This window comes from Piliocolobus tephrosceles, chromosome 16 (genome assembly GCF_002776525.5).
Source record: "Piliocolobus tephrosceles isolate RC106 chromosome 16, ASM277652v3, whole genome shotgun sequence".
Classification (NCBI taxonomy): Eukaryota; Metazoa; Chordata; class Mammalia; order Primates; family Cercopithecidae; genus Piliocolobus; species Piliocolobus tephrosceles.
In genome coordinates, this window is record NC_045449.1 from 4,815,768 (window position 1) to 4,828,418 (window position 12,651).

At 54.8% G+C, this 12,651-nt stretch overlaps 2 protein-coding genes across 4 annotated transcripts in view; one reads left to right on the forward strand and one right to left on the reverse strand.

Annotated features, from left to right (window-relative positions):
- The first annotated feature begins 278 nt into the window (after positions 1–278).
- Positions 279–7,647, forward strand: ENO3 (enolase 3). Of its 3 annotated transcripts, none has more exons than XM_023184706.3 (12): positions 279–1,518; positions 2,051–2,240; positions 2,834–2,929; positions 3,090–3,148; positions 3,307–3,376; positions 3,747–3,880; positions 5,729–5,951; positions 6,061–6,258; positions 6,465–6,666; positions 7,090–7,198; positions 7,348–7,406; positions 7,494–7,647. In XM_023184706.3, the coding sequence occupies exons 2-12, from the start codon at positions 2,156–2,158 to the stop codon at positions 7,561–7,563; spliced, it is 1,305 nt and encodes a 434-aa protein (XP_023040474.1). In that variant the 5' UTR covers positions 279–1,518; positions 2,051–2,155; the 3' UTR covers positions 7,564–7,647. The 3 variants fall into 3 exon arrangements, with proteins under 3 accessions (XP_023040474.1, XP_023040473.1, XP_023040475.1); XM_023184705.3 differs by having other exon boundaries at positions 2,154–2,240; XM_023184707.3 differs by lacking the exon at positions 279–1,518 and adding an exon at positions 1,530–1,898 and having other exon boundaries at positions 2,154–2,240.
- A 2,405-nt stretch (positions 7,648–10,052) lies between these two features.
- The window catches only part of SPAG7 (sperm associated antigen 7), a 9,078-nt gene continuing 6,479 nt past the window's right edge, over positions 10,053–12,651 (reverse strand). Inside the window, exons 2-7 of the mRNA XM_023184702.1 lie at positions 11,620–11,687; positions 11,292–11,380; positions 11,067–11,151; positions 10,855–10,944; positions 10,593–10,749; positions 10,053–10,477 (exon numbers count right to left, since the gene is read on the reverse strand). Of these exons, the coding sequence (XP_023040470.1) occupies positions 10,368–10,477; positions 10,593–10,749; positions 10,855–10,944; positions 11,067–11,151; positions 11,292–11,380; positions 11,620–11,687 (599 nt within the window). The 3' untranslated portion in view covers positions 10,053–10,367. The remainder of the gene's footprint in view (positions 10,478–10,592; positions 10,750–10,854; positions 10,945–11,066; positions 11,152–11,291; positions 11,381–11,619; positions 11,688–12,651) is intronic.

The window sequence follows — 12,651 nt, forward strand, 5'->3', positions numbered from 1 at the left end:
TAGGGGCGCGAGGTCACGGAGCGCGGACCGGGCGGAAAGGGGCTTGGTTTTCTCTCGCCTCCTCCCGAGCGCGGCGCGCATCCCTGGCGTCCACGCCGAACCCCACAGTCCCCGACGCCCCTCGAGCCCGTGTTCCTCGACAGCCGCGCGGCTGAGTCACTGGCGGGCTCGGGCGGGGCCGCACCCGGGCACGTGGCGGCGCTCCCCGCCCGCCATCTCCTGACCGCTGACCCGCCGCACCCCCACCCCAGGGTGGAAAAATCCCGGGAGGAGCGGCCTGAGATGAGAGGGCGGGGCGAGATGGGAGACGGGACGGGTGGTGGGGCAGGTGGCCTGAGGTGGGGGCTGGGAGGCCGCGCTGGCCGGCGGGGCGGGGAGCAGGGGTGGGGAGAGGGCGGCGGGGGTGAGTCACCGGGCGCGGGCTGCCCCGGCGCCGGCGGGAAGCGCCTCCGAGTCGAGCCCCGTGACCCTCGCCGTTCGGCTGGCATGGCCGCAGAGGAGCTCGGGGCAGACCCCGCACTGGCCCCAGAGCCGGCAAGGTGGAGATCTCTACCGAGAGCAGAGACCCACCTCCCCGCAGTGCTACGACGGGGCGCCGGAGGAGCCCCAGGCGTGCAGAAGCTCACAAAGGGCCACCCGTCCTGGGTCCATTCATTTTCGTTCACTGTTGATTCAACCCCATTCATTGATGGGCTGGGGCCGTGCGCTGAGCGCCCACAGTCGGTGGGGAGAAGGGCTCTGGCGAACAGTCCCCACGCCGGGCGACAAGTGCTGTCCCAGCGTTATCAATCGGGCGCCGCTCCAGCCTAGAGGGCAGGTTTAAATTCGTCTCCTGGCCCCTAACTCATCCCCACGCTGGCTGGCCTGGAGAGGGTAGGATGGGGCGGTGCCGATAATGGCCGTTATGAGGACCCTAAGAGGTGAGACCCTCTCGCCTTCTGAGGTGGGGGGGGGGGGGCAATTTTAGACGTCAGAGCTTGCCCAGAAGGCCCCTCCCTTCCCCCACTGAGGGCAGAGGCCCGCCCAGCGATCTGAGCATGTGTGGACGTCAATCCAGCAGCCCCTCTTCCAGGCCCCCTCCCCAGCCTTGCAGGGCTCAGGTTACCCCTGGCCTTTCCTAAAGGTCACACATTCCTCTTGACGTTTGCAAAAGGGGAATGTAATCCTGGGGTGAGGGAGACCCCTCATCTGAAGCCCCTCCCCTGCTCCTCCCAAAGGGTGGCATTAAAACAGGGACTGTTCCTTGGGGACAGAAAGACAGTGGGGGGATAGTAGTTGACCTTTGGTAAGGGGGCAGGTGCCCAGGGCCAGAGGCTTCTGCTTTAGGCTGTAGTGGGCACTTGGCTGCCAGCCCAGTGTGAAGGGGGGAGGATGGAGAGAGAGAGAGGCGGGGCTGGCTGGGGACCCAGTGGCTCAGGGATAAATGCGCAGCCTGAGAGGGGGTGAGCTGACACTGTCCCAGCTGCCACCTAGACTCGGAGCTCCATCCAAACCTCCAACGAAGACATCCCAGGTCAGGTAAATCTTCCAGCCCCGGGGGTGGACGTAGTAAAGGGTGCACGTGGTGTTGACTTGGAGGAAGCGGGGAACGTTTCTGCTTTTTTTCCTCCTGGGACTGGAGGTGCTTGAAAAAGCTGGGGGAAGGGGTGGCTGGAGCAAGCAGATGGGACCAACTCTGGGAGCACCTGAGGATCTAGGGAAGGGAGGCTGTGAGGAGGGCAGCAGGGATGGATAGAGAAGGGCAGCTAGAGTTGGAACCTGGTAGGGAAATGGGGGCCCAAGAGGATTTCGGAGCAGGAAAATGAGAACCAGAAAGGATTGGAAGGCCACCAGCCACGGAGAACGGACTGCTTGACCAGAGGGTGGAAGGAGAAGGCCTCAGTGCAGCCTCGGGGGAGGTGGGGGCTTGCAGAGTGATGGCATCCTAGGAGCCATAGATGAGAGGCCCCTGGATTCTTAGGATGGGAGGGTGGAATAAGAGCTGTTCTGAGTGGGGGAGGGGGCTGCGCCTGCCTCTTTGGTCTGTGACCTTTTTGTAGGGTATTTTTAGCTCCAGCACCTGCCTTCTTGGAGTGGGGAAGACTCTTAAAGGGCAAGGGATTTCTGGTTCCTTAAGAGATCAACTGTCTACACTCACACCTCCTGTCCTGCAGCCATGGCCATGCAGAAAATCTTTGCCCGGGAAATCCTGGACTCCAGGGGCAACCCCACAGTGGAGGTGGACCTGTACACAGCCAAGGGTAACATGAGGCCCATTGGATAGGCTCGCCTCAGAAGACCCCAACCCTTTGGCCATCGCCCCCCAATTCTGTGCCATATCCTCTCCTTTCTCTCGGGTTCCCTTTCCCAGACTTCTTCCCAAGCCCTCTTCCAACATGGAACCAGAGCTGGATGCTGGGAGAAGGGGAGAAGCAGGAGTCTCTGTCTGCACTGCCTCCTGTCCCTGAGCTCAGAGAGGATACCTCAGCCCTTTGAGGGGCAGAGGGGGCTCCCTGTGAGCTCTTCTTTTTTTTTTTTTTTGAGACAGAGTCTCGCTCTGTCACCCAGGCTGGAGTGCAGTGATGCAATCTCGGCTCACTGCAACCTCCGCCTCCCGGGTTCAAGCGATTCTCCTGCCTCAGCCTCCCAAGTAGCTGGGATTACAGGCCTGTGCCATCACGCCCAGCTAATTTTTGTATTTTTAGTAGAGATGGTTTCACCATGTTGGTCAGGCTGGTCTTGAACTCTTGACCTCAAGTGATCCACTTGCCTAGGCCTTCCAAAGTGCTGGGATTACAGGCGTGAGCCACTTGGCCTAGCCATCCCTGTGATCTTCCAATTTCTCCTGCCCCAGGCCGATTCCGAGCAGCTGTGCCCAGTGGGGCTTCCACGGGTATCTATGAAGCTCTGGAACTAAGAGATGGGGACAAAGGCCGCTACCTGGGGAAAGGTGAGGAGACACCAGTGCAGAAGGAGTCTGTGTGGGTGGCTGTAGGACATGGGTGCACAATGGGTAGAGGACTGGAACCCCCAAAGCTCTTGAGGAGCTGGAGTCCACAGAAAGAGGCCCAATTGATTGAGATCCAAACCTCGTCCTCTGGCCTGTCTAGGAGTCCTGAAGGCTGTGGAGCACATCAACAAGACTCTAGGCCCTGCTCTGCTGGAAAAGGCAAGTGGGGAAGCCTGCTCCCTGCAGTCTCCTCTCCATGCCCCTGCTCCCTCACCCCGGCCGCGCCTCTCCCCATTTTCACTTATCCTCCCCCTGTGCATGCCCTGACTTCTGAGAAATCTGACCTCTGCTCTCCCCTCTCAAACCCACCCTTCCAGAAACTCAGTGTTGTGGATCAAGAAAAAGTTGACAAATTTATGATTGAGCTGGATGGGACCGAGAATAAGTGTGAGTGAAGGGCAGAGGTGGGGAAGGGTTGAGGTACGGGAGAGATGGTGAGAGGCCACAGGGGTGAGGCCTGATGGGTTATTTCTGGGTCCCCCATTTTGGGTCACACCGCAGCTGGATGGATTTGTGTTCATTCCACAGGCATTTCCTATGCCTGCCCTCTGCCAGGCCTGGGCCGGGCCGTGGACACAGACATGCAGCTGACACATTCCCCCGGGGTGGGGGCTCCCAGAGCTACTCAGGCGGTGGGAGAGAGATCTGTTAACCAATTTTTCATGCTCAGTGGTTCGGAGCTCTGGCGTCTTCCTGGAGTAGCCACCCCAAACCCGGAAGAAGCTCTCATCCTTTCCTCCCGCTTGCCTCCTTCCAGCCAAGTTTGGGGCCAATGCCATCCTGGGCGTGTCCTTGGCCGTGTGTAAGGCGGGAGCAGCTGAGAAGGGGGTCCCCCTGTACCGCCACATCGCAGATCTCGCTGGGAACCCTGACCTCATACTCCCAGTGCCAGTAAGTGCAGCTACCCGCCCCCACTAGATCTCGCCTTGACAGAGCCACCCCCACCCAGCCAGGGATGCCCCCATGGAAAATCCACCTTTCAGACCAGCTCCTAAGAAGCAGTTTCCTGAAACTGAATCTCTCCTGCTGTGGTCCAGCCCCTCCCTCTTTCCCACAATCCAAACCTTCCCTGAAGCCTCTATGTGCTTCCTTCCCTGCCATATAACCCAGTTCCTTCCCATTCCAATCCCAGGCTCGATAACTCCAGCCTCATTCCAACCCTGCACCCTACACCCCACACCCCAAATCATATTCAGAGTTTCTTTGAGGCAAAGATCTTGGCATTACTTTGTATCTTCTTGAGTCCTTCTTATACCAGTGCCCTCTTAATGAATGGAAACTCTTTGAATTTAATCTCAATAATAATGTTACCATTTCTTGTTACTTACTAGGAAGATTGCATAAGAGCAGGGACTCTAGAGATAGATTGCTGGGTTTGAATCCTGGCTCTGCCTGTTATGAGTTGTATGATTTTAGGCAAGTTCTTTAACTGCTCCGTCTCGGTTTCCCCATCTGTAAAATGGGGGGTAATAATGATACCAATGAATAGAGGTGTTTTGAGAATGAAATGAGCTTATATATGTAAAGTACTTAGTGCCTGGCGTGTAGTAAATGCCATATAAAAGTGTTAGCTATGGCCGGGCGCGGTGGCTCACGCCTGTAATCCCAGCACTTTGGGAGGCCGAGGTGGGTGGATCACAAGGTCAGTGGTTCGAGACCAGCCTGACCAACATGGTGAAACCTGATCTCTACTAAAAATACAAAAAATTAGCTGGGTGTGGTGGCGGGCGCCTGTAATTCCAGCTACTCGGGAGGCTGAGGCAGGAGAATTGCTTGAACCCGGGAGGCAGAGGTTGCAGTGAGCCGAGATCGTGCCACTGCACTCCAGCCTGGGCAAAAGAGCAAGACTCCATCTAAAAAAAAAAAAAGCCGGGTGCAGTGGCTCACGCCTGTAATCCCAGCACTTTGGGAGGCTGAGACGGGTGGATCACGAGGTCAGGAGATCGAGACCATCCTGGCTAACATGGTGAAATCCCGTCTCTACTAAAAATACAAAAATTAGTCGGGCGTGGTGGTGGGCGCCTGTAGTCCCAACTACACGGGAGGCTGAGGTAGGAGAATGGCGTGAACCTGGGAGGCGGAGCTTGCAGTGAGCCGAGATCGCGCCACTGCACTCCAGCCTGGGCGACAGAGCCAGACTCTGTCTCAAAAAAAAAAAAAAGTGTTAGCTATTATATACTAGGCACATGCTAAGAACTTTACATTCAATTTCTCTAATTTTCAGCAAAAGATCCTACAAGGAAGTAGATGCTATCCCCATTTTATAGAAATGAGGAAAGTGAGGCTGGGCGCAGTGGCTCACGCCTGTAATCCCAGCACTTTGGGAGGCCGAGGCGGGCAGATCATGAGGTCAGGAGTTCAACACCAGCCTGACCAACATGGTGAAACCCTGTCTCTACTAAAAATACAAAAATTAGCCAGGCATGGTGGCGCCCGCCTATAGTCCCAGCTACTTGGGAGGCTAAGGCAGGAGAATCACTTGAACCCGGGAGGCAGAGGTTGCGGTAAGCCGAGATTGCACCATTGCCCTCCAGCCTGGTGACAAAGCGAGACTCTGTCTTAAGAAAAAAAAAAAAAAAAAAAGAAATGAGGAAAGAGGCTCTTGAGCAAAATTACTCATCCTAGACCACTGAGCTAGTAAGTAGGGAAGCCAGGTTTCCACCCCAACACCCCCCGCCCCCGTCCCTTCTTGAGCCCGCATGCCCCAGCCCAGGTCCAGACACCGTCTCCCCATCTCAGGCCTTCAATGTGATCAACGGGGGCTCCCACGCTGGAAACAAGCTGGCCATGCAGGAGTTCATGATTCTGCCTGTGGGAGCCAGCTCCTTCAAGGAAGCCATGCGCATTGGTGCTGAGGTCTACCACCACCTTAAGGGGGTCATCAAGGCCAAATATGGGAAGGATGCCACCAATGTGGGTGATGAAGGTGGCTTTGCACCCAACATCCTGGAGAACAATGAGGGTCAGTGCTGAGCACCCTGGGGGGCAGACCCCCTGGATCTCCACATGGGCAGGGGAGGCTGTAGACAAGGGGTGCTGGAGTCTCAGGTCCTTTCTCGGCCCTCCCCCAGCCCTGGAGCTGCTGAAGACAGCCATCCAGGCAGCTGGTTACCCAGACAAGGTGGTGATCGGCATGGATGTGGCAGCATCTGAGTTCTATCGCAATGGGAAGTACGATCTTGACTTCAAGTCGCCCGATGATCCCGCACGGCACATCACTGGGGAGAAGCTCGGAGAGCTCTATAAGAGTTTTATCAAGAACTATCCTGGTGAGGCGCTCAGGTGTCCCAGTGCTCCTGCCCGAATCCCCCGCAGCCGCCTAATATCCTGATTTCAGTGACCTGCTTTACCATGGGCTTGGATCCTTCCAATCCTTAGCCCCATTGAAATCCCCATTTAAGCTCTTCTGCCCTGTCACCCCTCCATGAGGCGCCTTCTGACCTCTAGCCCTGTCTCTGCTCCCAAACCCCACCAGTGGTCTCCATCGAGGACCCCTTTGACCAGGATGACTGGGCCACTTGGACCTCCTTCCTCTCGGGTGTGAACATCCAGATTGTGGGGGATGACCTGACAGTCACCAACCCCAAGAGGATTGCCCAGGCCGTTGAGAAGAAGGCCTGCAACTGTCTGCTGCTAAAGGTCAACCAGATTGGCTCGGTGACTGAATCAATCCAGGCGTGAGTGTCTCCTGACCCTGAGGCTCACCATCGCCTCCCTCTGCCCCAGCTCTGCCCACTCCAGCTACAGTCTCACCCACTACAAGCTTACCTTTCCCCGGCACCTGACCTACCCACACGTTGATCTCAATGCTTTGACTAATCCTTGGCCTGACTCCAAGAGCTTTGCCACTGTGGCCCTGTCATGACCCCCTACCCGCAGCCCACACCATTCCTGTCTCAGATTCTGCTGTTCTCACCAGCATCTCAAGAGCCCAAAATCAAGATGAGAATTCTTTTCCTCTCCTACTTCCCAAAGAACTTAGTCACTGCCCTCCCTGCAGAGTGCTTGCTACCCAAAACAGCAGGGACAGTCCCCACCCAACCCCTGCTTTCCCACTGAGGAACCTCTAGAAGGCCACATCAAATGTCCTTTCCACTCAGGTGCAAACTGGCTCAGTCTAATGGCTGGGGGGTGATGGTGAGCCACCGCTCTGGGGAGACTGAGGACACATTCATTGCTGACCTTGTGGTGGGGCTCTGCACAGGACAGGTACTTGCAGCTTCTGTCTACTGAGTGTCTCACCAAGTTTTCTTGGGGTCCCTGGCCTCCTGCCTCTGAGGTGAATGTTCCCTTGGGGCCAGGTCCAACCCCTCCTCTCCAGCCTCACCCAACCCTCCAAATCCTTCTTCCCTCATCAGATCAAGACTGGCGCCCCCTGCCGCTCAGAGCGTCTGGCCAAATACAACCAACTCATGAGGTACAGCGGGAACAGTGGGCCTGGGCATTGGGGTGCTGGAGCCCGTTAGGTTGGAAGGCAGCAGCCCTGACCTTGCCTGCATTCTAGGATCGAGGAGGCTCTTGGGGACAAGGCAGTCTTTGCTGGACGCAAGTTCCGTAACCCGAAGGCCAAGTGAGAAGCTAGAGGCTCCAGGACTCCACTGGACAGACCCAGGTCTTCCAGACCTGCTTCCTGAAATAAACACTAGTGCCAACCAAGACAGCTGTGTGCTTCTTTGTGGGCGCGAGAGGAGGGATGCTGGTTTCTGGGCTGAGCTGGGAAAGACAGGAGGTGGAGAGATGGGAGCAGGGAGGGGAGGCACGTAGATGTGTAACCCACTAGGACAAAGAGGAGGTGAGGGACTCAGAGAGGAAGCTGGGTGGATCTAGAACAACAGAGGTGTTCACATTTCCAAAGGAGGTAGGGAGAAGCAGATGCTATATGGTAAAATGAGGCAGAGTTGCCAGTGGAGCCAGGCATGGTAGCGCATGCCTGTAGCCCCGGCTACCTGGGAGGCTGAGTTGAGAGGATCGCTTGAGCCCAGGAGGTCGAGGCTGCAGTACACTATGTTCGTACCACTGCACTCCAGCCTGGGCTGCAGAGCAAGACCCTGTCTCAAAGCAACAACAACAACAACAAAACCGAAAACAAACAAAAAACTAAATTAATAAAGAATTTCAGAGGGAGGCCGGGTGCGGTGGCTCAAGCCTGTAATCCCAGCACTTTGGGAGGCCGAGATGGGTGGATCACGAGGTCAGGAGATCGAGCCCATCCTGGCCTACACGGTGAAACCCCGTCTCTACTAAAAAATACAAAAAACTAGCCGGGCGAGGTGGCGGGCGCCTGTAGTCCCAGCTACACGGGAGGCTGAGGCAAGAGAATGGCGTAAACCCGGGAGGCGGAGCTTGCAGTGAGCCGAGATCATGCCACTGCACTCCAGCCTGGGCGACAGAGCGAGACTCCGTCTCAAAAAAAAAAAAAAAAGAATTTCAGAGGGAATAAGAAACCAGCTCCAGGAGAGGGGAGAAAGGTGGGGCTGAGGGTCCTGCCACCACCATGAGGGGGAAGCTGGCTGTGAAGTAAATGGTCTGCAGAGGACACTAGAGTGAGGCTGCAGTCCAAGTGAGGGCTTTGTGAGGATGAGAGTGATAATGACAGTGGCTGCCTCTCCTACGGAACTTACAGGATCTGAAACTGTTCTAAATATTTGACATATATCGTCCTGCGCAATTGTTCAAACAGGTCTGTCAGATAGCTGCCATAATTATCCTTATTTTACAGGTGAGGAAACTGAGGCACAAAAGGTTAAATGCCTTACCCAAAGTAACGGTTGACAGCTGGCAAGATTAGGATCCAAAGCCAAGGTATTTGACTCCAGCGATTATACTCTTGTATCTTTATTTTGAGCCAGCTTCTTGATCCGTCACCCAAGCAGGAGTGCGGTGATGTGATCACAGTTCACTGTAGCCTCAAACTCCTGGGCTCAAGCAATCCCCTTGCCTCAGCCTGCAAAGTAGCTGGGACTACAGGTGCACACCACCAGGCATGGCTAATTTTAAAATTTTGTATATTTTATTTTCTTTTTGTAGAGAAGGTTTGTGGCCTAGACTGATCTCAAACTCCTGGAGTCAAGCGATTCTCCTGCCTTGGCCTCCCAAAGTGCTGGGATTGCAGGTGTGAGTCACTGCACCCAGCCAATTTTTTAATTTAATTTAATTTAATTTTTATTTATTTATTTTTTGAGACAGAGTCTTGCTCTGTCCCCCAGGCTGGAGTACAGTGGCATGACCTCGGCTCACTGCAAGCTCTGCCTCCTGGGTTCACGCCATTCTCCTGCCTCAGCCTCCCAAGTAGCTGGGACTACAGGTGCCCGCCACCACGCCCGGCTAATTTTTTTGTATTTTTAGTAAAGATAGGGTTTCACCGTGTTAGCCAGGATGGTCTCGATCTCCTGACCTCATGATCCGCCCGCCTTGGACTCCCAAAGTGCTGGGATTGCAGGTGTGAGCCACTGCACCCAGCCAATTTTTTAATTTTGTAGACAGAAAGTCTCACTATGTTGCCCAGGCTGATCCTGACCTGGCCTCAAGTGATCCTCCAGCCTTGGCCTCCTAAAATGCTGGGATTACAGGTGTGAGCCACTGTGCCCAGCCTCTGATTGCACTCTTAAAATACTGCATCTTATAAAACCCTCTGGGTTGGGCACAGTGGCTCACACTTGTAATCCCAGCACTTTGGGAGGCTGAGGTGGGCGGATCACCTGAGGTTGGGAGTTAGAGACCAGCCTGGCCAATGTGGTGAAACCCTGTCTCTACTAAACATACAAAAAATTACCCGGGTGTGGTGACACATGCCTGTAATCCCAGCTACTCAGGAGGCTAAGGCAGGAGAATTGCTTGAACCCTGGAGGCAGAGGTTGCAGTGAACCGAGATCACACTACTGCACTCTAGCCTGGGCAAAAAAAGACTCCGTCTCAAAACAAACAAAAAACCTCTGATAGTGTCAACTGGCCATGTTTAACCTATACCAACAGCAATTTTATGCTGTTCAACTGAAACTTATTCCCCTTCTTCTCTACCAGTGGCTCCGGGACCCACCTTTCTGCATACAAACCAACCAGGACATTGGGTGAAACAGCATTTATTGAATGTAAAGTACCCCAGCCCCCTGGGGAAGAAAATTCCAAGAACGGGGAATCATACAGATTAAATACCCACTGTGCATTCACACTCTCACACACACGCACACACACCACGCACACATCCACGCTCCAACAGTGACAAATCAAACACCTGTTTTCCCCCAGCCAGCGGGACAGCTGGTAGGAGGCGGTTCAGCGGTTCAGAGGTGGGGCTCCAGGATGGGTTCTAATAGCAGCAGCCTTGTCCCTCCCTGCCCCCTGCCCTGCCCCAGGGGTCAAAGGGAGCTGGGCGGGGCGCCTAGGAGGTTGGTGGCAACTCTTCCCCACTCTGCCGCAGACGCTTCTTGGCTCTGATCTCATTCATAGCCTCTTCAATGGAGCGTGTGTCCCTCTTATTGGCCACGGGCACTAGGGGCAGAGAGGTGGGTAGGGAGGACCTAGAAACCCGTCCCTCAGCCTCCACTGCCCTCCCACCACATCCTATGCTCCTCTCCCAGCCACCCCGGCCGCACTGTGGCCTCACCACAGCCGTAGGTTTTATTGGCCTGCAGCATGTGGGCTGCGTCTTTCGCTGCTCCCTTGCCGATGAGGTGGCTGTACTTGTCCTTGTAGTCGCTAGCAGGGCTCACCACCACGGGCCCCTGCTGGGCGGCCTCCTCCTCCTGCCTCTGAGCCAGCTCCTAGGGGTGAAAGAGGGGGCACTGGTGCTCAGGGCCCCAGCCCAAATCCCCACCTCTCCCAGGTGGTGGGCTTCTGGGCCCCAAGGGCTGCCAAGCATAGCTCACCTTCAGCTTCCGCTTCTCCTCAGCCTTCTGGGGATCCCATTCCTCTCCACGACGGTAGGAGTCTAGCTCTTCATCTGAGGGTGCAAACTCCTGGAGAAGAGCACAATGATGGGGTCAGAGTCCATACAAATGTTTCATTTCATTCCTTCGTCGGGGAGCGGGGAGAAGGCCACAAAGGGGAGAGGAGAGAATGAGGAACTCAGGCCTTTTACCTTTTTGAAGATCATGACATAGCGACAGTCATCATCTTCCCCAAAGGAGAAGGATGTCAGGCCAGCCACTTCCACTACATCATGTCTGGGATGGGACGGCAGAGGGGAAAGAGTATCGTGAGCCAGGAGCGGGCCTAGTGCCCTCCTCTGGAGGAGCCCCCTCCTGGCCCTTTCGTGCCCCGCTAGCCACCCATTTCCTTCTTCCCCCGGCCCACAGACACTCACAGTATGCTCCTCTCGATCTTGTTCATTGGCTGAAACTTTTTCTTGATCTGCCCACTGTCTTGAATGAAATCTGATACCTCCTTCTCCATCTTGGGAGAGGGGAAAGGAAGAAGATATGAAACAATGACTCCACCTAAGTACCCCCCTCCCCAGCTGAGTCGGCGGCCCTTCTACGCCTCCCCAGCACCCTCCCCAGCCTCCATGCCACTGGCTTCCAGGCATCACCTCTCTCAAGACAGTTTCAGCAAAACTGAGTCCTCAACCTTCCAATTTTAACTTATTGGAAGTCCTTCCTGAGTCTGCCTTTGATCACTTCAGTTGTTCTCACCCTTTTACGAAACTCCACTTTCTGTTGTTTCTCTTGCTCTTGTAGTTTCTTCAGGCGGGCAGCCTGTTCTGGGGGTGAGAAATGGCAGCATGAAGCCGGGGCTGGAAGCATGGATGGGGAAGGGTTCTAAGGCTTCAAGTGAAGTGTGGTGCCCCCTGGGAAGTGTCAGGCTGGGAAGGCAGGATTAGCGTTTATTCATCAAGCATTTATTGATGTCTATTCTACCTAATAGTCCCCCTTATCCATGGGGGTTCATTCCAAGACCCTCAGTGGAGGCTTGAAATTGTGGATAGTACTGACCGCTATATATACTATGTCTTTTTCTACACATACATGGCTATGATAAAGTTTAATTTATAAATTAGGCACAGTAAGAGATTAAGAATAACAAGTCAGGCACGGTAGCTCAAGCCTATATCGCAGCACTTTGGGAGGCCGAGGCGGGTGGATCACCTGAGGTCAGGAGTTCGAGACCAGCCTAGTCAACATGGTGAAACCCCATTTCTACTAAAAATACAAAAATTAGCCAAGTGTGGTGGTGGGCACCTATAATTTCAGCTACTGGGGAGGCTGAGGCAGGAGACTCGCTTGAACCTGGGAGGCAGAGGTTGCAGTGAGCTGAGATCGCGCCACTGCACTCCAGCCTGGGTAACAAGAGTGAAATTCTGTCTCAAAAAAAAAAAGAGAGAGGACTGGGCGTGGTGGCTCACACCTGTAATCCCAGCACTTTGGGAGGCCGAGACGGGCGGATCACGAGGTCAGGAGATTGAGACCATCCTGGCTAACACCGTGAAACCTCGTCTCTACTAAAAAAAGTACAAAAAACTAGCCAGGTGTGGTGGCGGGCACCTGTAGTCCCAGCTACTCAGGAGGCTGAGGCCGGAGAATGGCGTAAACCTGGGAGGCGGAGCCTGCAGTGAGCTGAGATCCGGCCACTGCACTCCAGCCTGGGTGACAGAGTGAGACTCCGTCTCAAAAAAAATATATATATATATATGTGTGTGTGTATATATATGTGTGTGTATATATATA

Bases quoted from the DNA above. Each gene is read 5' to 3' on its own strand.
- ENO3 (XM_023184706.3), top strand. From the start codon at position 2,156: ATGGCCATGCAGAAAATCTTTGCCCGGGAAATCCTGGACTCCAGGGGC. The intron at 6,259-6,464 runs GTGAGGCGCTCA...AAACCCCACCAG, and splicing joins TTTTATCAAGAACTATCCTG to TGGTCTCCATCGAGGACCCC. The intron at 7,199-7,347 runs GTACTTGCAGCT...TTCCCTCATCAG, and splicing joins TGGGGCTCTGCACAGGACAG to ATCAAGACTGGCGCCCCCTG.